At 38.7% G+C, this 26,244-nt stretch overlaps 1 protein-coding gene across 5 annotated transcripts in view; it reads right to left on the reverse strand.

The window, feature by feature from the left end:
• Positions 1-23,907, reverse strand: part of LOC126184705 (type-1 angiotensin II receptor-associated protein-like) — an 84,246-nt gene extending 60,339 nt beyond the window's left edge. Inside the window, exons 1-5 of one of the 5 annotated variants that reach the window (XM_049927222.1) lie at positions 23,785-23,907; positions 19,948-20,029; positions 3,639-3,673; positions 3,341-3,452; positions 1,486-1,561 (exon numbers count right to left, since the gene is read on the reverse strand). In XM_049927222.1, coding sequence (XP_049783179.1) covers positions 1,486-1,561; positions 3,341-3,452; positions 3,639-3,673; positions 19,948-19,983 — 259 coding nt within the window. In that variant the 5' untranslated portion in view covers positions 19,984-20,029; positions 23,785-23,907. Of the gene's footprint in view, positions 1-1,485; positions 1,562-3,340; positions 3,453-3,638; positions 3,674-19,947; positions 20,030-23,653 lie in introns of all 5 variants that reach the window. The other 4 variants (XM_049927221.1, XM_049927224.1, XM_049927223.1 and 1 more) reach the window with 4 other exon arrangements.
• Positions 23,908-26,244: the final 2,337 nt, after the last annotated feature.

Genomic DNA, 26,244 nt, shown 5'->3' on the forward strand with positions numbered 1-26,244 from the left:
TTACATATTTATTTTTCATATCTATATATTTTCATCCCACTGCCACTAGAGAGCTCCAAATTTTAGCATGTAACATGGCGGCCTGTAACAACTATATCAGTGTGCGAGAAATGGTATACGTAATCGAGTTTTGACTTCAAAAACTTCATCGACACATGGAACACCCTCTCCTTTAGCGATTTTCACCTTTTTCCGAAACTTAAAGAATGCCTTCAAGGACTTCACTTTGATAGTGATGAAGTGTTGCAAGCAGAGGTGAGGTTGGGGCTCTGTGAACAAAGTCAAACATTCTACATTGATGGTCCTAACAAACTGGTCTTTCGCTGGGAGAAATGTGTGTGTCACCAACGTATGTTGAGAAATAAATACAGGGACATGAAGAACAAAGATGCAGAATATTAATAAAGTTCATTTTATTTAAAAAGATTTAAGAGTTTTCACATAAATTCAGCAATTTTAGTAAGTAATTTCCAGCTTATGTACAGTGCTAGAAATAAACAAAAATTCATGCTTCCAGCCCCAACCTACAGTTATTTACCCAAATCACATAGTACATAAAATCTAGGGTAGATTGCTGAAGAGAGAATTGTACAGTGTGTTAGTCCAAAAGTGCTATTGCACAGGAGAGGAATTCTTGAATGACAGTGTCATAATTTGAGCAGGATATAGCAAACAGAACTGAAATATGTAAACCTACAAATTCTGTTTTAACAATGATTTGGTTTTTATATACCGTGTGAAATTAAATAATTATTAAAGTTAGATTCTACAACACCAAAATATCTTAAAACTAGAATTTAGCATAGTATAATTTTGATTAGCCTCCTTCACAATAAATCACCAATTTAACTTTAATTTTATGAAACAAAGTTCTGATTTCAAATCATATGGTTTTTCCTACAGGGCTGTTGAACTAGCACCTCTGGGAGAATGGTTATGGCAAGGAGTTGGGCTTCCCTTCCAGGGTCATTACTTGAATGGAATTACTCTATTCTTTTGTGGATATTGCTCTGTACATGAAACAGAGGTTTCATGCTAACGTCCTGAAACCTACAATGTTTTCATTCCTCTTGTATAAATCAACTAGAAGAAAAGTGTTCATTTTATGTGAAACATTTAGTTTCAGATAGTTATATGGAAATTCATAAAGAGATACCTGTCTTTTTATCCCTCATATACGTGCCCTATAAGAAACATATGAATGAAAATGGCAGAATCAGTTAACAGAACAGCTGCATCCATCAAGTCAATCACTGAGTAGACACACTGATAATGACAGACATTTTTTGATACTGTTAGAATATACACTTCCTATCATGTAAACGTAGAAACTTCAGCAGCATTTTCCAATAACACAAGTAGCAAATGATCAGTATCAATGAATACTAAATTAATAAACTAAGGTTACTGAAAGAGATCAAACTCTACTAACTGTCTAAACCAAAACAATGTATTCCAGACAAATTCCCTTATAGATGTACTCACCTCTTGAACTTGAAGGAAAATAGATGATAAGTATCACAATATCTAAAGCGATGCACAAGACATTCAGCATCAATGCCTGAAATAACAAATCAGCATAAAAAGGTTGGTTTTAACACCAAAGAAACTATGTTACATATTCAGTGACAAACATTTCTTATGTACATGAAAACACATTCATAAATGAGAAAGCTCTTGCTACTTTGTAGGAACCAGCTACTAAGAAAGCACATGCAGATTAAATCTTTTTGGGTCTAAAGATAATATAAAAGTAGTACGGCAACTGTTTGTATGAGGGTTGGAACTTTAATAGTGGCAACTATTTATTTACAACCTAAACACAATAGACACATGTTTCATAGTTTTACTGCCCTATAAAGTTGTCACCAGCATTGGGTATAACCCTTTACCAGTGAACTGGAAGTCATAGGATACCCTTTGCAGTGGCAGTTGTATTGACAGTTCGAGTGGAGCTATCTATTGCCTGACAAATATCTAACAGCTGTGAAGCGAATGCTATGAAGTGCCTCCTTCAATTTAGGAATAAAGTTGTAGTCACATGTGCTTAAGCCTGTGGAGTGTGGTGGGTGGTACAGCACTTTCGAGCCAAATCAGTCAATTTGCATCGTATGTGCATGAGCATTGTCCTCCAAAATGATGGGCAGGTCCTGCAGAAAGTGTTGCTGCTTCTTTCTCAAAGCTGGTTGCAGGACTCAACCAATGGCTGCTTCACAACCCGTGCCATCTGGACCCTTCACCCCAGCACCAGCTTTTCTGAACTACATAGATAGGAGTTACCCTTTCAACACATCCCACATTCTCGTAATCCAGATGGCATCAATCTGTGCTAACCCCCTGCACTATCTTCCCCCCCCCCCCCCTCCCCAGTCTCCTCTTCCTCTGTCGTGCCACCCTATCCCACTGAAATCCCTTACATTATCATCAACATGCACTGCAAGAATTCTCCAGTTAAAATGTCTACGTGTTGCATTTCTCTCTCTCAAACCTACTGCTCCCTCCAAGCTATGAGTCACCCTTTTCCAAACCTCCTTCATGTTCCCATCTCTCATTCCCTCACTCACTCCACACAACACAACACAACCCAACCCATCACCCCAGTTTACAGTCTACCCGGACTGGACTGCAGAGAGAGAGAGAGAGAGAGAGAGAGAGAGAGAGAGAGAGAGAGAGAGAGAGAGAGAGGGGCGGGAGGGAGGGGAGGAAGAGGGGGTGGAGAGGGTGCCTTTTGTAGGCCAATTTGAGGTTGTTTCCCAGCTTCATAGACCATAAGTGTGTCATACCAAACTTCATTTCTACTTGCCTTGTACCACTGTGGTACATTGAAAACAGCTAGATGGGCAAAATATGTGGTGGGGTAGTCCAGCAATGGTACACAAAGAAACAAATTGTATGTAATTTCACACTGAAACTGGAGAACAGTTAAGTAAGAATATCACCAAAGCAAGATGATATTAATTTCAACTCAAACGGCAATCATTTTTCACCAGCATTGACACAATGACGTGGCGACTAAAGAGAACGTTAACAGATAGGATATATGCTTTTTGAAACTCCAAATTAGACTAATTCTACACTATAGAAGGAGTAAGTAAAAACATAACATTTGGGAAAAAGCTCAAGCCATCAAAATTTACTAGAAGTCTGGAACTACACAAAAATTTTTAGGCTTCATTTTGATAAAAGATATTTATAGTTAATTGCTTTTAGAAGTTATGTCTATTATACAGCTTTTTGTCTCCAGTCACATGCAAAATATCTAGTCAACCAGAGAGAAAATCTTAAGAAAAATTCACTTATAGGAAATAAAATTACTGCAGTCATGTATGTCCCAACTTACCATTTCTGTTGCATCAGAAGATTCCTTGTCCTTAATAGCCCAGAAAAGAGCAATGAAGAATAGAAGTGAGTAAAAGAAATATGAATCTGGACACCAGTCGCCTTGTAAGGCCCTGAAAGTGAAGGGACGTGCATACTTTAATTGCCCAGCTAGCAGTGTTAGTAACTAGAATATCAAACAACTGTTGTGTAAATTGTCTAGCAGTACATTCACAAACTTCCTTTAAGTTGATTAGGAATGGAGGCTATTGTTAAAGCATTTTAGAATGGTAACATTAAGAACAATGGAGTCTACTCACCATGTTGATAATATGAAGTGTATAATAAATATAACCTGAAAATGAAATACCCATGATTTTAGTACAAAATTCTCCAAAAAACAAACAAATCTTTTAGCTTATTACTTTCTACAGAATGTTTATAATTCTATAATTAATACATATCATTTTAACCAGTGTAATGGTATGACATCCTTATGTTATGGATGTGAAGGTGCTGGTGGCAGTATTACCACTCAAATTAGAGCCAATTAAAGAAAGACACGATGAAAGATTAGTGTTTTTCCATCAACAATGACACCATTAGCAATGAAGCAGAAGCTTTAAGATTTGGAAGGAAATCTATTATTTTTCAAAACATGATCCCCACATTTATCTCAACTAATTTTAGAAACCACAAAAAACTGAAATTTGGATGGCTGGATACAAGTCTTAATATAGCTCCTCCCAAATGCAAGGCCATTGTCTTATTCCCTATTGGTTAAAAATGGTCTATAAAAAAAAAGTAACATAAAATGTGAAGTATGGACAATTCCTAAATAGTCTCAATCACAAAATATTTTCATGGTTGGAAGAGGAATGGTAAGGTAGGACAAGCAAGTGTGTGAGTTACAAAATTATTTTGCATGCTGCTCATACTAAGAGGGGTTGCAAGCAAGTTTACACAGCCTATCACCACCCTGAGCATACGTATTGTAAATACAGTTGGTCCAAAAATGTCACTGTGTCTAACAATATTTCTTCATAGTGCCCAACAGTTCATACTCATTTTTACACAAGATAGCTCCACAAACCATATAGCATACATCTACAATCATGTTAATATTGTATGAACACACTATAAAACCAGATCTTACAACCTGTGGGTTATGCAATATCACCTGTGTCTTTTTTGACCACACATGATAGGCCACTCACATCTCTGTGGAAGAAGAATCATTTAAACACACCGGTAACGTGAGTCTGACTCTCCAGGACCCACCATCTTCCTATAGGTTCCACTACAGATGATGTCTTTTTAAGATGCTGCACTCTGAGCTCCAGCCCAGATCTCCGAGGACTTGCAGCCAGACCCCCAACTACGAACTAGCGCGACACTACTGATATTCAGTAATAGAAAATAATTGTCAGTGTTCGATCAACATTACTGTACAGACAATTCAGTAACCGTATGAGTACTAAAATGTAACAGAGAAAACAGGAGACTTAAGTTATGAGTAATTGAAGTTACTTTGTACATAGTGTAAAAAATACTCATGTTATTTATTGACTGTCTGTAGTGCCTACACCATCTTTTACAACTACAGACAATGGGTTACACACCCTAAATTTTTTATACACCATGTCTAAGTGTGGCAACACAACAGCCTGATTGAAAATGCCCGTAAATTTGGACACACTAATTTTCTAGAATGTTTAAAAACATCAGACTGCGAAAAGTTTTCAGAAGGACAATTCACAGGTTGTTTTTTTTTTTTTTTTTACAAAAAACTTCTCAGTTGCTACTTGTGTGGAAAAACTAGTTCTATAGCCATCTCTTGTTTGGCAGGGGGTGTGGGGTGGGGGGTCACATCAACACAACATGACTCTACAACCATGGGACTACAGACAAATACACTTTAAAACACATACTAGTGTGCAGCTGAAATCTTCCCTGCACTGTTAGTGAGAAACACTATGATAATTGCTCAGTCAAGTACAAACCTTCCCTGGTGTGAAGATGGACAATGGCTTCTTGCTGAAGTTTGAGACATTAACAAATTTCATTGTAACTTCCTATTGTATCACAAAATGCAAACAATGAGAAATCCTCCTGCTAACTGAACTAATCCACATTACAAGAAAACAGACACTTCCAGGAAATCCTGATCACCCCTTGTGCTGTGGAAAGTTTGCTGGAACAATCTATGGAGTACAGAAACTGTTGCCATGGTTGTCTTGCCCTCTTTAGTTCAATCTACCTCTCAGAAAGCCAAGATGATCTATGTAATTAAAGAATCTGAAAACATTTTTATCTAATCTGAAAAATTACTCTTGCAAGAACAGCCAACCAATGTGGAACTGCCTTACAGGCCTTCTCTGAAGAGGTTTATGGCACGAACCTTTTTAGTCTGAGTTTCTTTATCTTTATTTTATAGAGATGCACAGGATTTACTGTTACAAGCCGTATAAATCCATGGTTTTGACGCACATTTGCAGACACAGAGATTGTAGAGGGGGTGCGGTGGGCAGAGAGAGAGAGAGAGAGAGAGAGAGAGAGAGAGACTGCACCCTTACATGCCAATACTATGGCCAAACCAACAAGATTTATCAAAATGCCTTTCGTTTCATGTATGTCATAGCTTGAGACATATGAATACAGCAGTACTGTGCTCTATGATCATTGGTGGATTCCACGGTGGAATTGCTGCTATAGTTTTCATCAACTCTGACACAGTGTCCCAATGCAGACTGTTGATAGGGGTCCGAGCATATGGATTACGTTACTATAAATCTGAGTTGCTCAAATATTAAGTAATAGAACCCAATACATTTGCCTCCAAAGGCAGTGTTCAGAGACATGGGTATCATCAGGAGCGGCCCAGGAAAGTGTGGTAGGACCGCTCTTATTCTCTACTGGTGAATCCAGCAATGCTTCACAATTACTGAATATCTATGGGAATTGGATATACGATCTAATCTCCTTCTCCACCCTCTCCCTGCCCATCTTCTCCTCCCATTCTCTCCACTGCTCCTTCCCCTCTCGATGACTATCTGTCCACCTCCTCCTCTCCCCTCTCTATCAATCATCTCCACTTCCTCCACGTACATTTCCTGCCGCCCCCTGTCCACCTTCTCTCCCTGAATATACAATGTTTGTTTAAAATATATATCATGAGAATTAATATATATGGCAGAAACAATTTGTCTAATGGTTTGGTGCCCTCATATCGTAATTAAAACTGACTGTGAGAAACAAAACCACACATTTTCACAGCAGAGCACAGTGCAGCAATTTCTTCCTTGCAGTCTGTTTTAACAGAATACCTGTACATTGTTGTTTAAATAAATATATAGCCCGTGTCAGTCTGAATGTTTATTAGGGTACCATATAAAAATTTTATGGTAAATTGGTCAGTCGGTTGAGAATATTTTAAGACTTGCCAACAACATTTCCCTGTTTGTGTTATATATAACACACACACACACACACACACACACACACACACACACACACACACCTATGTCTGTCCGGAAGTTTATTACGGTACCATTTAAAAATGTATAAGTAAATCAGTCAAGAAATTTGATATTTTGGGAACAATGTTTCCCCTTTTTATATATCCATCTCAATGTTCAGAGTACCACAAAAAGTCTGAAGTAAATCAGCCAAGTACTTTGAAATTTTTGCTAATAACATTGCCTCTGTATATTAGATGATACATATATACCATATATATTAAAAAGAAATATGTAGCCTATTTTCATCTGAATGTCTGTTAAAGTATCATGTATGTATCTGCAGTAAATTGGTCACCTACTTTTCTAGTAATTTGGCAACATCATTACATGATGACTTGTCTTTACACAGTAACTAGCAAACCCAGCAACGATTTGCAACTGCTAAATACATATGGAAATTGGATATACATCCTCTTCTCCTCCCTCTGTGTCCACTTCACAGTTAATGTCTCATTAGTACTGAATGGGTCACCATAAATTAGATTTTAATGTTGAAGACATGAAAACAGCAGGTTTACCTTCTGCAACACCACTTCTTATATGAAACATTTTAAGTAAACAGTAAAAGCAGTGGGCTGAACATCATTTGCCACAAGATATATGACACCATACCACGTCAAATATCTCACCTGAAAGACAGCAAGAAAGTGCTAACAAAATGCTAGAACATTTACTGATCCAATATTATCTTCTCCCATAGCTAAACTGTGAGCTGTTTACACACATTACTCAGATTGGTTTGAGGCTCAACCATCAACACCACCTTCGGTTACAGTAGGAGTTTAAGTAAATCCAAAGTAAACAAACTTAATGTCAAGCTTGGAGCCTTGGGTCTAAAAGAGACAAACTTTTAATTCCTGGATGTGACAGTGTAAAGGTACTTGACATGGGAAAATTAGATAAATAATATTTGTCATAAAGTGAGTCAAAGTATATTTCTAATGAGAGAAATGCCATTGATATCCTTTCACCTTGAATTTAAATTCCACTCTTGAACCTCTATTTTATTTCCCTCACGGCTTCTTCGATGTCTAGATTGAACAGTAGGGGTGAAAGACTGCATCCCTGTCTTACACCCTTTTTAATTTGAGCACTTTGTTAAATTATGTTTAAATTGACATTTAGTAAAATTGTTAAAACACTTATGATGTAAATTTTAATTTAAAGGAATGCAGTGTTTTACTATGCCATCTTCAGGCCCCTGACCAACGTATAGGAAGAATCTACCTCTGTTGTGATCAAAACACAGGCAAGCAATAGAGGTATTAGTATATACTTGCTACAGTGATCACTTCGACTATCAACTGCCGGTGATGCATAGAGAGTGAGTGAGTAATTCGGATGAAGGTCTTCCTGGTCAATCCATTTTCCATACTTAGAGATGGCAGATTTTGCAAGTCATCTTTCGAAACATTGCTTATAACAAATGAAGTGTCCTCTGCATACATGAGAGCATTTCCTCCTACTACTTTAGACATATCTTTTACATCTAAAATAAAGATTAGCCAGCTAAGGACTGATCTTTAAGGTACTCCATATTTAACAAATTCAAAATCTCAATAGACTTCTATGATGCATTGTTCAAATTTTATGAAAAGGATAATCGCTATATTGTTACATTCCATCTGGGATTTTCCACAGTTTGTACAAATTTATTGTTATTTCTGTACACTGTTCTCCATTTTCCATGATATCAGTTCGATTATGCCTTACACCACAACACTTACACTTATTATCAAATAAGCTGTTGCTTACACAATCAAAGGCTTTTGAAAGGTCAAGAAACATATCACAAACTCTTGTTGGTCTAGTGCTGCAGTTACATACACTGTGAATTCAGCTATTACTGTGTAGCTGAATCCTTCGTAAACTCATGCAGCACATCATTAAGAGTCCCGAATTTTTCTATAAAATTTGCCACTCTCTCTTTAATTACACTTTCCACTATTTTAGACAATGCAGGTGTAGTAATTATTGGCTGATAATTTCCTGGATCTTCCTTGTTGCCTCCTTTGAAAATGTTGTTTTCAATCTAGAGACTGGTTTGGTGCAGCTCTCCATGCTACTCTATCCTGTGCTGCACCTCCCAGTACCTACTGCAACCTACATCCCTCTGAATCTGCTTATTGTATTCACCCCTTGGTCTCCTATGAATTTTACCCTCCATGCTGCCCCCCCCCCCCCCCCCCCAATACTAAATTGGTGATCCTTGATGCCTCAGAACATGTCCTACCAACCGATCCCTTCTTCGAGTCAAGTTGTGTCACTAACTCCTCTTCTCCCCAATTCTATTCAATACCTCCTCATTAGTTATGTGATCTACCCATCTAATCTTAAGCATTCTTCTATAGCACCACATTTTGAAAGCTTCTATTCTCTTCTAGTCTAAACTATTTATTGTCCATGTTTCACTTCCATACATGGCTACACTCCATACACACACTACCAGAAACTACTTCCTGACAAATCTATACTCTATGTTCACAAATTTCTCTTCTTCAGAAACGCTTTCCTTGCCATTGCCAATCTACGTTTTATATCCTCTCTACTTCAACTATCATCAGTCATTTTGCTCCCCAAACAGCAAAACTCATCTACTTTAAGTGTCATTTCCTAATCTAAACCCCTCAGCATCACCTGATTTAATTTGACTACATTCCATTATCTTTGTTTTGCTTTTGTTGATTTTGATCTTATATCCTCCTTTCAAGGAAGGCACTGTCCATTCCGTTCAACTGCTCTTCCAGGTCCTTTGCTGTCTCTGACAGAATTACAATGTCATCAGCAAACCTCAATGTTTTAATTTCTTTTCCATGGATTTTAATTCCTGCTCCGAATTTTTCTTTTGTTTCTTTTACTGCTTGCTCAATATACAGATTGAATAACATCGGGGATAGGCTACAACCCTGTCTCACTCCCTTCCCAACCACTGCTTCCCTTTCATGCCCCTCAAATCATAACTGCCATTTGGTTTCTGTGCAAATTGTAAATAGTCTTTCGCTCCCTGTAATTGCCCCCTACCACCTTCAGAATCTGAAAGAGAGTATTCCAGTCAACACTGTCAAAAGGTTTCTCAAAGTCTACAATTCCAGAAACGTAGGTTTGTCTTTTCTTAATCTATCCCAAGATAAGTCATTGGGTCAGTATTGCCTCACGTTTCCAACATTTCCACAGAATCCAAACTTATCTTCCCCAAGGTCAGCAACTACCAGTTTCTCCATTCATCTGTACAGAATTCGTGTCGGTATTTTGCAGCCGTGACTTATTAAACTGATAGTTCGATAATTTTCACACCTGTCAACACCTGCTTTCTTTGGGATTGGAATTATATTCTTCTTGAAGTCTGAGGGTATTTCACTCGTCTCCTACATCTTGCTCACCAGATGGTAGAGTTTTTCCAGGGCTGGCTCTCCCAAGGCTATCAGTAGTTCTAATGGAATGTTGTCTACTCCCGTGGCCTTGTTTCAACTTAGGTCTTTCAGTGCTCTGTCAAACTCTTCACGCAGTATCATATCTCCCATTTCATCTTCATCTACATCCTCCTCCATTTCCATAATATTGTCCTCAAGTACATCGCCCTTGTATAGGCCTTGTAAATACTCCTTCCACTTTTCTGCTTTCCCTTCTTTGCTTAGAACTAGGTTTCCATCTGATCTCTTGATATTCATACAAGTGGCTCTCTTTTCTCCAAAGGTCTCTCTAATTTTCCTGTAGGCAGTATCTATCTTACCCCTAGTGATATAAACCTCTACATCCTTACACGTGGCCTCTAGCCATCCCTGCTTAGCCATTTTGCACTTGCTGTCAATCTCATTTTTGAGATGTTTGTATTCCATTTTGCCTGCTTAATTTGCTGCATTTTTATATCTTCTCCTTTCATCAATTAAATTCAATATTTCTTCTGTTACTCAAGGATTTCTTCTAGTTCTTTTTTTTATCTACTTGATCCTCTGCTGCCTTCACTACTTCATTCCTCAAAGCTACCCATTCTTCTACTGTATATCTTTCCCCCATTCTTGTCGATCATTCCCTAATGCTCTCCCTGGAACTCTCTACAACCTCTGGTTCTGTTAGTTTATCCAGGTCCCATCTCCTTGAATTCCCACCTTTTTGTAATTTCTTGTTTTAATCTACAGCTCAAAACCGATAGATTGTGGTCAGAGTCCACATCTGCACCTGGAAATGTCTTACAATTTAAAACCTGGTTCCTAAATGTCTGTCTTACCAATATCCACAGGCTTCTTCCATGTATACAACCTTCTTTCATGACTGTTGAACCAAGTGTTAGCTATGATTAAGTTATGCTCTGTGCAAAATTCTCCCAGGCGGCTTCGTCTTTCATTCCTTATCCCCATTCAATATTTACCTACTACGTTTCCTTCTTTTCCTTTTACTACTATCGCATTCCAATCACCGATGACTATTAAATTTTCGTCTCCCTTCACCATCTGAATAATTTCTTTTCTCACATCATACATTTCATCAATCTCTTTGTCATCTGCAGAGCTATCTGGCATATAAACTTGTACTACTATGGTAGGCGTGGGCTACAATAATTAGTTCACTATGCTGTTCGTAGTAGCTTACCTGTGTTCCTATTTTTTTATTCATTATTAAGCCTACTCCTGCATTAACCCTCTTTGATTTTGTATTTATAATCCTGTATTCACCTGACCAGGAGTCTTGTTCCTCCTGCCACCAAACTTCACTAATTCCCACTATAACTTTAACCTATCCATTTCCCTTTTTAAATTTTTTAACCTACCTGCCCGATTAAGGGATCTGACATTCCACGCTCCAATACGTAGAATGCCAGTTTTGTTTCTCCTGATAAATAAGTCCTCCTGAGTAGTTCCCGTCCAGAGATCCAAATGGGGGACTATTTTACCTCCGGAATACTTTACCAAAGAGGACGCCATCATCATTTAACCATACAGTAAAGCTGCATGCCCTCGGGAAAAATTATGGCTTTCGTTTCCCCCTGCTTTCAGTCATCATAGTACCAGCACAGCAACACCGTTTTGGTTGATGTTACAATGCCAGACTAGTCATTCATCCAGACTGCTGCCCCTGCAGCTACTGAAAAGGCTGCTGCCCCTCTTCAGGAAACACACATTTCTCTGGCCTCTCAAGAGATACCCCTCCATTGTGGTTGCACCTACGGTACAGCTATCTGTATCGCTGAGGCATGCAGGCCTCCCCACCAACGGCAAGGTCCATGGTTCATGGGGGCATTTGAAAATAGGGATGACTTTACTAATTTTTTAAAAAGTTGGAAATATTCCTTCTTCTATGGCTAAGTTTATGATAAAAGTCACAGGATTTACCACCGACTGCATGTGTAATATCTGTTTTCTCAAAATCTAGAGAGACACCTTAACTACTGTTTGGTGGGCAAGAAAGCCTTAGGAATACTACTTGCTTTTGGAAGGATCATATTGTTGCTGTATTCGTCTCTGTGTCACCTACAATTTTTACTCCCACACTTCTCTCCAATAAACTGGCAATCCCCTTATGTCTTAGAATGTGTCTAACAACAAATCCCTTCTCTTAGTCACATTGTGCCACAAATTTCTTGTCTCTTCATTTCTATTCAGTAACACCTCATTAGTTACATGATATACCCATCTACTCTTCAGGATTCTTCTGTAGCACTATTTCAAAAGCTTCTATTCTCTCCTTGTCTGAACTGTTTATTGTCCACATTTCACTTCCATGCAAAGCTACACTCCAGACAAATACCATCAGAAAAAGACCTCTTAACACTTGAATCTACATTCAACATTAAACTTCTCTTCTTCAGCAACACTTTTCTTGCCATTGCCAGTCTGCATTTTATACCTTCTCTACATCGGCAGACACGTTATTTTAGTGCCAACTTTAACTATCTCAGCACCTCCAGGCTAATTCGACTACATTCCATTATCCTTGTTATGCTTCTGTTTATGTTCATCTTATATCTTCCTTTCAAGACTGTTCATTCTGTTGTTCTGCTCTTCCGTGTCTTTTACTATGTATGACAAACATGTTAAAACTCAATTTTTTTTATTTTTTCTCAGTGAACTTTAATTCCCACTCCAAATTTTTCTTTGCTTTTTGTAAGTGCTGGCTCAATGTACAGATCAAACAACATCGAGAATAGGTTACAACTCCATCTCACTCCCTTCGCAATCACTGCTTGCCTTTCATGACCTTGACTCTTAACTACACTACTGGACAATAAAATTGCTACATCACGAAGATGACGTGCTACAGACGCGAAATTTAACCGACAGGAAGAAGATGCTGTGATATGCAAATGATTATCTTTTCAGAGCATTTGCACAAGGTTGGCGCCGGTGGTGACACCTACAATGTGCTGACATGAGGAAAGTTTCGAACCGATTTCTCATACACAAACAGCAGTTCACCAGCGTTGCCTGGTCAAACGTTGTGATGCCTCGTGTAAGGAGGAGAAATGCGTACTATCACGTTTCTGACTTTGATAAAGGTCGGATTGTAGCCTATCGCAATTGCGGTTTATTGTATTGCGACATTGCTGCTTGTGTTGGTCGAACTCCAAGGACTGTTAGCAGAATATGGAATCGGTGGCTTCAGGAGGGTAATACGGAATGCCGTGCTGGATCCCAGCGGCACATGGTCTTGTCCGCATGGCTGTAACAGATCGTACAGCCACGTCTCGATCCGTAAGTCAACAAATGGGGACGTCTGCAAGACAACAACCATCTGCACAAACAGTTTGACGACGTTTGTAGCAGCATGGACTATCAGCTCGGAGACAACAGCTCCAGTTACCCTTGATGCTGCATCACAGACAGGAGCGCCTGCGATAGTGTACTCAATGACAAACCTGGGTGCATGAATGGCAAAAAATCATTTTCTCGGATGAATCCAGGTTCTGTTTACAGCATCATGATGGTCGCATCCGTGTCTGGCGACATCGCGGTGAATGCACATGGAAGTGTGTATTCGTCATCGCCATACTGGCATATCATCCAGCATGATGGTATGGGGTGCCACTGGTTACACGTCTCTGTCACCTCTTGTTCACATTGACAGCACATTTCAGATGTGTTACGACCCGTCGCTCTACCCTTCATTCGATCCCTGCAAAACCCTACATTTCAGCAGGATAATACACAATCGCATGTTACAGGTCCTGTACGGGCCTTTCTGGATACAGAAAATGTTCAACTGCTGCCCTGGCTACCACATTCTCCAGATCTCTCACCAATTGAAGATGTCTGATCAATGGTGGCCGAGCAACTGGCTCGTCACAATACGCCAGTCACAACTCTTGATGAACTGTGGTATCGTGTTGGAGCTGCATGGGCAGCTGTACCTGTACACGCCATATGTTTGACTCAATGCCCAGGCGTATCACGGCCGTTATTACGGCCAGAGGTGGTTGTTCTGGGTACCGATTTCTCAGGATCTACGCACCCAAATTGCGTGAAAATGTAATCACATGTCAGTTCTAATATATTATATTTGTCCAATGAATATCCGTTTATCACCTGCATTTCTTCTTGGTGTAACCATTTTAATGCCCAGTAGTGTACTATCTACATCTACATCCATACTCCACAAGCCACCTGACGCTGTGTGGCGGAGGGTACCTTGAGTACCTCTATCGGTTCTCCCTTCTATTCCAGTCTGTTATTGTTCTTGGAAAGAAAGATTGTTGGTATGCCTTTGTGTGGGCTCTAACCTCTTTGATTTTATCCTCATGGTCTCTTCCCAAGATATACTGCTTGAATCCTCGGTGAAGTATGTTCTCTAAACTTCAACAAAAGCCCGTACCGAGCTACTGAGTGTCTCTCTTGCAGAGTCATCCACTTGAGTTTATCATCTCTGTAACGCTTTTGCTATTACTAAATGATCCTGTAACTAAGTGCACTGCTCTCCATTGGATCTTCTCTCTCCTATCAACCCTGTCTGGTATGGGTCCCACACTGGTTAGCAATATTCAAGCAGTGGGCAACCAAGTGTACTGTAACCTACTTCCTTTGTTTTTGGACTGCATTTTCTTAGGATTCTTCCAATGAACCTCAGTTTGGCATCTGCTTTACCGACCATTAATTTTATATGGTCATTCCATTTTAAATCAATCTTAATGCCTACTCCCAGAAAATTTATGGAATTAACTGCTTCCAGTTGCTGACCTGCTATGTTGTAGCTAAATGATAAAGTGTATTTCTCTGTATTCACAGCACATTACACTTGTCTACATTGAGATTCAATTGCTACTCCCTCCACCATGTGTCAATATGTTGCAGATCCTCCTGCATTTCAATACAATTTTCCATTGTTACACCCTCTCGATATACTACAGCATCATCCGCAAAAAGCCTCATATATAACTTTTTGTGAATAGCAACGGTCCTACGAAACTCCCCTGCGGCACACCTGAAATCACTCTTACTTCGGAAGACTTCTCTCCATTGAGAATGACATGCTGCGTTCTATTATCTAGGAACTCTTCAATCCAATCACACAATTGGCCTGATAGTCCATATGGTCTTATTTTGTTCATTAAATGACTGTGGAGAACTGTATCAAATGCCTTGACTTCTGCAAGAAACACGGCATCTACCTGGGAACCCGTGTCTATGGCCCTCTGAGTCTCATGGACGAATAGTGCGAGCTGGGTTTCACACAATCATCTTTTTCAAAATCCATGCCGATTCCTACAGAGTAGATTTCTAGTCTCCAGAAAAGTCATTATACTTTAACATAATGCGTGTTCCAAAAGTCTACAACTGTTCGACGTTAGAGATATAGGTCTATAGTTCTGCACATCTGTTCAATGTCCTTTCTTGAAAATGGGGATGACCTGTGCCCTTTTCCCATCTTTTGGAATGTTCCGCTCTTCTAGAGACCTACGGTACACCGCTGCAAGAAGAGAGCAAGTTTCCTCACGTACTCTGTGTAAAATCGAACTGGTATCCCATCAGGTGCAGCGGCCTTTCGTCTTTGGAGCAATTTTAATTGTTTTTCTATCCCTCTGTCATCTATGCAGCAATCTAAAGAAGGAACTACAGTGCAGTCTTCCTCTGTGAAACAGCTTTGGAGAAAGACATTTAGTATTTCGGCCTTTAGTCTGTCATACTCTGTTTCAATAGCATTTTGGTCACAGAGTGTCCAGACATTTCGTTTTGATCCACCTAGCGCTTTGATGTAAGACCTAAATTTCCACTTTCGAATTCGCTGAACGCCTCTCGCATAGCCCTCCTCACACAACATTTCGCTTCGTGTAATTTTTGTTTATCTGCAAGGCTTTGGCTATGTTTATGTTTGCTGTGAAGTTCCCTTAGTTTGTGTAGCAGTTTTCTAACTTAGTTGTTGTAGCACAGTGGCTCTTTTCCATCTCTTATGATCTTGCCTGGCACATACTTATCTAATGCATATTGTATAATGGTTTTGAACTTTGTCCACTGATCCTCAACACTATCTGTACTAGAGCTAAAACTATTGTGTTGAGCCATCAAGTACTCTGAAATCTTGCTTTTTGTCACTTTTGCTGAACAGAAAAATCTTCCTACCTTTAATATTTCTATTTATGGCCAAAATCATCGATGCAGTAACCACTTTATGATCGCTGATTCCCTGTTCTGTATAACTGTTCCAAATAGTTCAGGTCTGTTTGACACCAGAAGGTCTAATATGTTATCGCCATGAGTCGGTTCTCTGTTTAACTGCTCAAGGTAGTTTTCAGATAATGCACTTAAAAAAATTTCACCGGATTCTTTGTCCCTGCCACCCGTTATAAACATTTGAGTCTCCCAGTCTGTATCTGGTAAATTAAAATCTCCACCCAAAACTATAACATGGTCAGAAAATCTACTCTAAATATTTTCCAAATTTTCCTTCAGGTGTTCTGCCACAACAGCTGCTGAGCCAGGGGGCCTATAGAAACATCCAATTACCATGTCTGAGCCTGCGTTACCGTGACCTCCATGCAAATTATTTCACATTTCGGATCTCTGTCAATTTCCTTCGACACTATTGCACTTGTTATTGCTATACACATGCCTCCTCCTTCTTCACTGTCCAGCCTGTCTCTGCGATATACATTCCAATCTGAGTTTAGAAGTTCATTACTGTTTATATCTGGTTTCAGCCAACATTCCGTCCCTAGTACGATGTGGGCATTGTTACCATTTATTAACGGGAGCAGTTCTGGGACCTTTCTACAGATGCTCCTGCAGTTTACTATTACCACATTAATACTGTCATTCCCTGTTGTGTTTTGCCTACTGCTACCTTGTTGCGTCTCAGGAGGTGTCTTGTCGGGTCTAGGGAGGGAATTCTCTAACCTAAAAAAACCCACATGTGCACTCCACGCGTACTCTACTACCCTTGTAGCTGCTTCCTGGGTGTAGTGCATGCTTCACCTATTCATGGGGACCCTACATTTCTCCACCCAATAGCGCAGGTTGAGAAATTTGCACCCCAGATCTCTGCAGAATCACCTTAGCCTCTGGTTTAAGCCTTCCACTAAGCTCCAAACCAGAAGACCACAATTGGTTCTGGGAACGACACTACAAATAGTAAGCTCAGATTCCACCTCACGAGCAAGGCTTTCTGCCTTCATCAACTCCGCCAACCACCTGTATGAACTGAGGATGACCTCTGAACCCAGATGGCAGGAGTCATTGGTAGTGACATGAGCAACAATTTGCAGTCGGGTGCACCCAGTGCCACATCTCAGATGATATTCCCCCAGCAAGAAGATAGAGTGAACACTGGCCTTCTTCCCTGACCTTTCCACTATTTCCCTAAGGGGCTCCATCACCCACCTACCATTGGAGCTCCCAATCACTAATAAACCCCTCCCCCCGTGTGCCTGCTCAGACCTTGCTGAAGGAGCAGCCATATGTCCACTCACAGACAGAGCAGGCGACACCACACCGCCAGCCTCCACATTGACCCTCTGCCTCGTGCGACGCAAACGCTGTTGAACTCGCCACTCCCCTTGGGGATGTCTCAACAGCAGGGACCGTGGGAGAAGCATGTAACACCTGGGGTGTACCATGTGACGCACCACACTCCCCACTGCCACTACACTCTGAGGCAGCAGCCTGAAGACTGCTGACTGTGGCCATCAGCATGTGTCTATACAAGTTGTATTTTACCCCTGCTATATTCAAAATTCACATTATCTATTCTGATATAAATAAATATGACAACAGAAATACCAGGGTGGGATATGTAATGGGTGTAGAGACACACAGAACTTGCCACATAGTTGAGGCAATGAGCAGTCAATACATGTGCATTCTCTATTAGTTAGCTCCAAAAGAGGACACTGAAAGCTTAATAATACAAGGTGTGGCAAAAAGGTGTTGACATTAAATACATGTTCTCTTGTTTTTATTTTCTGCAGATTAAATGACAGTATCCCAATATTCCATATAGGAACAAAGAAAGATAGCTGCCTGGATGGACATTTTTCAGTCTGCAAGCATTGTACAAGAAAAATTCGAGGCCTGGACTGGACTGGCTTTCACCATTGCACCTGACAATCTGTAGAATCTATGAGAAGTTTGTAATGATGGGGTCTGTTCAAGACAATTGCAAGGGGAACAGCGGTAGAAAGATCTGTCTGAACTGAAAGGAATATCATGCCAGGCCAGGAAGTGACTGTAGCCATCCCAAACAAGGCCTCATGGAGACTCTCTAGAGATTAACATGTCTTGAAGGTCAGGGATTAGAATTTTGCACCGTGATGTAGGAATGAAGCCATACCACTCACAGATTGTGCAACAGCTCACAAATGTGGACAAGCAAGCACATGTGAGTTCTGCATAAATTATCTTGGAAATGGTGCACATGGAGCCTGACATTCTGTTCATGTTATTAGATGCAGCAACATTCCATATCAGTTGTCATGTGAACAAGCACAACTGTGTCATCTGGGTGACCAAGCATCCTCCAGTGAGCAAATCTGGAGTGATTAGACCCTTCTTTTTTGAAGGACAGACCATCGGGGGAAAGAATTACTTTGCTACGATCAGCACTTCCCATTCTCCTGTGAGGGTACGTTCAAGATGGCTCACCTGCCCATTGCAGTCAGACAATTTGGGAGTACCTGAACATTCAGTTAACACTGGATTGGTAGAGGTGGTCCTCTCCCATGGCCAGCATGTTTACCCAACCTGATGCCATGTAATTTTTGGCTGTGGGGCATATCACTGACCGTGTCTATGCCAGCAAACCTAGCAAATTGGACAACTTCAAGCACCTCATCACTTAGGTCGTCACTTCTATCCTTGCCCACATGGCCCACTGAGCCTTACAATCAACAATGGACAGATTCTATATGTGCACTGAGTGTGATGGGTACCAAATTGAAAGCATGTAACCAAATCTTTGACTTGTAATTTCACGTGATTGTACACCCATTTAATGTTAACATTTTTTTGCTTCACCCTGTACTTACTGTCTTGCTTACATACATATCAACCACTTAACACCCCTACTATACAGAGAGTTGTCAGTACTACCATCATTACTGATATAAATAAATGTTCAAAAGAGTTACAGTTGAGTTTGTAAAAATTTATTTCAGGCACAGAGTGAAGCCATTTGTCTATTTCCATATTAAGCACATTTTTGTTACCACCACCACCACCAATAATAATAATAATAATGCAAAAAAGCTCATTTCTAAAACACTGCAAGACTGGACACAAGAAAAGACAAACTGTAATAAAATTATATGGCACTAACAGCTGGGATATCCCATCTGGGGTTGACCTATTTAACACCTTTTTGGCAACTTGTGCAACACCAGTACCCCCATAAAAAAAAAAAAAAAAAAACCACACCAACCCATCTGGGAATTTACCCTGGGAACCTATGATCTAGAGGCCATGGCACTAACCACCAGACCATGAGCTGGGGGAAAGGTGTGTTAATATGAGTTTTCCCTGAAAATGTGGGTGAGAGTTGAGGAAAGCAGGACAGGTGATTCTGTTTGTACTTCTACAAAGCTTAATTTCTGGATTAATTGAAATATCACACTAAAAGTGAATAAATTTACTGGATGCCTACACTGAAGTTACAAGAGTTATTGAGTACTAACAACAAACTAGTTACTCACCTTCAAAGGGTTATTTATTATATTCAGTTCCACCATTCTTCTGGATCTCAGAAACTGCAATTACTAACAAGTATCTGAAATTCTGAATAAGATAAAGAAACTGTTATATGACAAAGTATATATAGGGACACACACACACACACACACACACACACACACACACAGACAGAGAATGTAAATCTATGTGTAACTAATTTTATGATTCACTTCACATCACGCCAAATCCATTTGAGTGAACAGCCTGACAAGCACCTAAAAAGTAGAAACTCATTTCCATAATTACCTGAATTTTTTTTTATTCCACAAACCTGTAAATGTAGTTTTAATAAAGAAGTGTATCAACAGACCTAACACACCAGAAACACTGAATACCTCACTGACATCTGTCACATCTTAGCTCACACGAAGTATAACCAATTCCACTGTTACAAATAAAATTAATCATTTCAACTATATTTAGGGTGAACTGTTAAAAATCTGACCAAGTATGATGTTACATCAAATACCTTACAGTTAAAATTAGAATACAGAAACAGATTGTATCCATCAGATGAGCAGTGTTATGGGAACAGATACTAGAACATAACAAGCATTATGTATTCATACTTGGGCCCCTTGCCATTTCTAATATTTCTATATGACTTTGGGTGCAATTCACAGATACTTTAACAACTGATATGGCCTTATCTTGTGGCAAAGAACCTACTCAGAGAATTCATAAAGCAAATGTTTTATTCAGTATAACAGAACAGAGAACATTGGTTCAAAGAATAGAACATGAAAAAGATTATGATAACTATTGAAGATCTTATGTAGTCTTGGTGATACTGGGTTCTTGAATACATAGGAATTGTGAAAAAATATTTCTCTCTCTCTCTCTCTCTCTCTCTCTCTCTCTCTCTCTCTCTCTCTCTCTCTCGTGTACCATTCACCCTTTCATTGCCACATGCCACATCAATTACAAAATTTTTATTCTATGTCTACCTCTAATAGTATCATTGACTGGTACATGATTATCACTTTGTAAGAAACAGTAAAATTTGGAAGAGGCTTGCTATTTCAACAAAGAATAGAATCTGCATTAAATTCTGCACTGCTATAGGTGTACCGTAATTTTTTTTCCCCACAAGGAAATTTTCAATTTGTTTCATGTTAATCACAACCAAAAATCACAGTCTCCCTCCCCCCCCCCCTTTCTCTCCAAACACATCAAGGAGTAAAAAAAAACATATCTGTTATTTCACTTTTTAGTATTGATTTGGCATAAATTTTAAAGAGCTTGTAAGGAGTGAATGTGCTGCACTGTTATCTGTCAAAGTAATACAGCCTAGTGAACCCACACACATACTCCTTTTTTATTTTTTACAATTTATGTTTATGTAAACACACAAAGCTTTGTTTGTGTCTTATGATTTTTGTCACAAACAAAGCAATAAATTTTAAAAAGCCAGAAGAAATTAGTGCAAATCATTCAATTGTACCATGCAAAATGATCTAATTAAATTTTATATAGATCACTGACTGCTACCTCTTTTCCCATACTGAAATACATTGAGAAATTGTAAGGGCACATTGTAGTTCTATCACCCCATTTTATTTCTGATCAATATTTTATCAGATCTCCAGAGAGATTTAAGCTCTGGGATGATTCAAGATTACACATGTAAAAAGAATGAGTACTTTTCATATTCATAAATGCCAGTTTTCCATAGCTGAACACCAAGATAAATTATTTTTTAATACACACTTTGAAATACTGCAGAAAACAGCTTCAGGACCAAACTGTGTGAATCTGAATGCACTCTGCAAGTTTGAAAAAACACCCGCTAACAAGATCATACTTGCACTGTCGTAAGTGGTGTATGGGCTATTAACAACAGTTTCAATTAAAGCAATCCACTCACTGTAATACCTACAATAATTGACGATTTGCTAGTTTACACTTCTAAATGATGTAATACACTTTATTAGAGGAAAATATACTTCAAACTCAAAAGTAAATAAGGAAATGAGAGTGATAATAGCTTTAATAATTTACATTTTGTTTCTGTCACAATGTTGGTGAAAGTCACGCAGTAGAACCCCTTGCATTTTTCACAGTTTATGTTCAATATATGTGAATGATCTACATTAAAACACTCATATAACTGTCCATTTCTTAATATATTCTTTCGGAATTTAGCTTGCAGTTTTAATTTTTAAGATGAAAATCTGGCAAAACACATTGAAATATGGAGTAAACATAAACATTAGGCTATGCTACAGATTGAACTGTTACTATGCCCTTTATGTGGCATTCACATTTGTTGGCTTTGCCTGCTCACAACCAAATTATCACCTTTCTACCTAACCTAGACCTCAGGCGACACTAAGGATCAGTGTTGCCACAACCACGATTTCTGAGAGGGTGAGTGGTCCAATATCACACTCACACCAGCATGTGTTCATTAAGAAAATCATTTATTAACAAAGTAAAGTAAGAATTATAGGAATAAAGAAAGGAAAAAACTTGTTATTTTGCTTGGATGTAACATCTCAAAACAAGACTCAAATATTTCACTAATTATTTAAATGCTCTTAGCATCAATGAAGTAATTAATGGAGATACAGTTGCAAAAAAATACTGAAGTCCTCTTCCGACATGAACTTGTAAACACGTATCACCTTCAGTGCTGCAACTACTGGTACACAGCATTTTCGCTCAAAGACAAAAACAACAAAGCTGATGTACAGAGCTGATTATGGAGAAGTAATTACAAAATTACTGCTGGTCTACAACAGAATTATGGATAGCTAATGGCACATTGGACAGATCTAGATCTACAAAGAATAAGATCAATTTTTCCTTCTCAGTAAAAATTGAAACTACATGGACTATAGATCATGAAGAATTCACAACTTTTAAGCTGTTACATATTAAAATTTTGCTGAGCACACACTTGAGATATTACCACAGAAATGAATACATAACTCAGTACATTCAAATGTCTTTCTTTTGCATACAACACACCACATAAAACTCTTATTAGTATAAACAACAAATATACTGGTGGCCTGACATAAGAATAAATAGTCAAATTCCTCAATACTGAATTGTTGCTTAGTTCGCCGGACGGCAGTGGGGAGGGGGGATGGCATATCAGTAGCAAAGCAGTGTGGAGATGAATTACAGCTGAAAGACATATACGAGTCTTCACTAACAGTTAAAACACGAACAGATAGCTAAAGCATCAACGGTATCTTGAGTGCACCGAGTTATATTTGCATCACAACGTAACAAGCTACATTACTAATATTGGCAACTGGTCCAGATGTAGCCAGCAGATGCTCTTCTTTTACAAAACAGATAAATAGTTGTAAATCAGGACAACTACGTTCACTGGATGTGAAAATTTGGGACAATACATTTATCTGAGGACGCCTATTAATGATACTAAAAACTGTAACTGGGTTAAAAATGTGACAACACAACTGAAAAATTAACTCGGAAGGGGGCGGCAGGGGGGCGGCGGCAAAATGAAATTCTTTTAAACTAAAGTAGGTGTTACGTAACTTTTCAACAGAGCCACAAATCAAATCGGAGAATACTACGGTTCCTGTATCTATAAGCCGATTACAGGTTTATATCACTTCATATTTCGTCATCACACGTCCCATAAACAGTTTTCACGTTAACTCTGAATTCCAAAAATAAGTAAAAACTTACTTCTCTTCAAGAGCTTGACAAGTCACTATATCTGCTGATGATATCTCATTTAAATCAATACCGTCGTCTCAGTGACGCAACGGGGAAAATGAAGCTAACACGTTGAGCATTTAAGTTATCACGATACATACACAAACATCCCCACGCGACGATGACAGTTCTGCCGCGCCAGAGTTATTTTATTTTGTTTGTGCTTGTCACGTGCATTTCTTCTGGTCTCATAGTGTAGCTTGTGAAACATCTGTGGAAAGCCGTCAATGTGTGTAGAAAAATGCATCGAGGACGATCTTTTTACGCCCCTGTCCACTTAATAATAATCAGTTTTGTGTAAATGTTAGTTAAGAATTTCATTTCCTAATCAGAGTTTTATTTTACAAATTTGCAACAAAGTGCCAGAGTTGCAAGCGCTCAAAAAAGCAATGAAGCTCACATAATACAACGTACAGAAAGCTGTATAAAACCTAAAATTGATAGAAGTGAGAGTTTTGGGGGAAATTTTTGTGTATGCCGAAGGGATACGCTAACGTGATATGGATAGTCTTAATTTGTCCCAGCAAAAAGAAGCTCAAATCCACCGAGGTGGAAACTTAAGCTGCATGCGCGATGGTCTGGACAAGTAGCAAAGTACCAAGGATAGACATAAGCTTACAATTGCATCTCTTTATTGGCCACCAGAATCACGTAAAGATGCAACTGAAAAACTTAGAGAAAACCTCAGTTCTTTAGTATGCGTGTTCCCTTACCATACTAATCGAGTTCTGAAGGAAATTGGTTTCAACCGTTGCAGTGTTCAGGGTCTCAGAAGCTAATTACATCTACTGGCTTTAAACACTGGTCATAATGGTTTCTCAATATATGGAGTTTCTGCTGGGATATTGAATATTTTCTTCAAAAATAGAGGAATGTTATATACGAGTCACCGGTTTTGACCAGTGATATAGGAAACGTATGACAAACGCCGCAAATATGGCGATGTAATGTGATGATATAGGCGAGTTTTTCAAAGCAATGAAGCTACTGATCAGGCCGTCAGGACAACCAGGTTTTGTTAATATCACCTTCGTTGGCTTTGCCGATTCACAACCAAACTGTCACCTTCCTTCCTATCTAACCTAGACCTCGGGCAAAGCTACAAACAATCTGCTTCCACAATCAATTTCTTTTATTGTATTCAAAGGCTTCGCCAATTAGCAACAAAACTGTTTATATATATAGCCAAAGAGGATGGAGAATATAAGCAACACAACATGTTTACATGTATAGTTTGTAAATTATTCCATGTAATCTAATAGCCAAGGTCTATGAGAGGAGTCTTATGAGTCATGTAATTAGTATTGTGTTCCTATGTCACTGTCGAAATATGTAATTTTTTCAGATAGCATAAAGTGACCTTGATAATTGCATCTCTGTATATATTCATTGTTTATAAGAACCATAAAGCAGGGTTTCTTTGCACCACTTTTGGACAGTTTTTTGAACAGTCTTTTAATTCATAGTAGTTTTGTAAAACGACTTTGAAAAAGAGGTTAGTCTGTACTATAAAATGCAAAAAACCATCTACTACCAGTAACATACAAAGACATCACAGATGTGTTTTTAATATTTAACAATATTTTAAAAATTGTAACAAGGTAGCCCATAGAGTGGGTTACTTTGCTCCGCTTAATATAGACATTATTTTAAGACAGGATAATAGCTTGAGGCAATGGTATTGTATTACCTTATAGAGCCATAGTAAATCAACATTTCTGTATTTTTTGGTATTAAATGGACAAAACTAATAAAACTCCAGGGCAGTGCAATATTTTTTTATTTAAGATGCAAGTAAGTATCAGACATGAACAAAATTTAGATTTGTTTTGTTATCAAAGAACTGTCCAATGTTTCATTAGGTATGCTGGCGTGTCAAAATGTCAGTGACTATACCAGGAAAATATTTTCATCAACTTTGACCAGCCTTGTAATGGAGAAAATGCTTCTTTTACTTAACTGTTTTGAGGGGTTTATACCTTCAATTATATCATCCCATTTGTGAAAAAGGTACACCCTTATTTACAGGTCATTTCCAGTTGTTGAGAAATGGCAGTATTTATGGTCGCACCATCTTCAATAAAACTTTCAATAACACCAGGGTAATGTTTATTTTTCACACTGTGCAACCAGAAACACAACAATCTGCTTGTTGATTGGTTTCAATTCTTCACGTGGTTTCGATAGGTCCTCTTCATTCTCAGCAGATGCCGCTAACACTTCCATTTGATTCCTTCTGTGTGATTCTCGATCTTTGTTCGACCTTTTGTCAAGAACTGGTTCTTCTATTAAGTCTTCATCACTAGAATAACCAGGTACTGCTAGAATTTTGTCTTCTTAAGTTGTATGCTAGTAACTGCCACTGGTTTAGAAGCATTGTGTGACACTTCAAGCACGTGTTCCATTTCTTATGGATTCCAGGCATTTTATCAGATTTTCAGTATTGTAAACTGCATATAGGCAAAATCCTAACCACTTGTACGATACTATAACAACATAAATGACTTAGTTGTATTCATTTTCAACTAATAAGATTCCTGCCAACATGAATGAGGTAAAAT

The sequence above is a fragment of the Schistocerca cancellata genome, chromosome 4 (genome assembly GCF_023864275.1).
Source record: "Schistocerca cancellata isolate TAMUIC-IGC-003103 chromosome 4, iqSchCanc2.1, whole genome shotgun sequence".
Taxonomy (NCBI): Eukaryota; Metazoa; Arthropoda; class Insecta; order Orthoptera; family Acrididae; genus Schistocerca; species Schistocerca cancellata.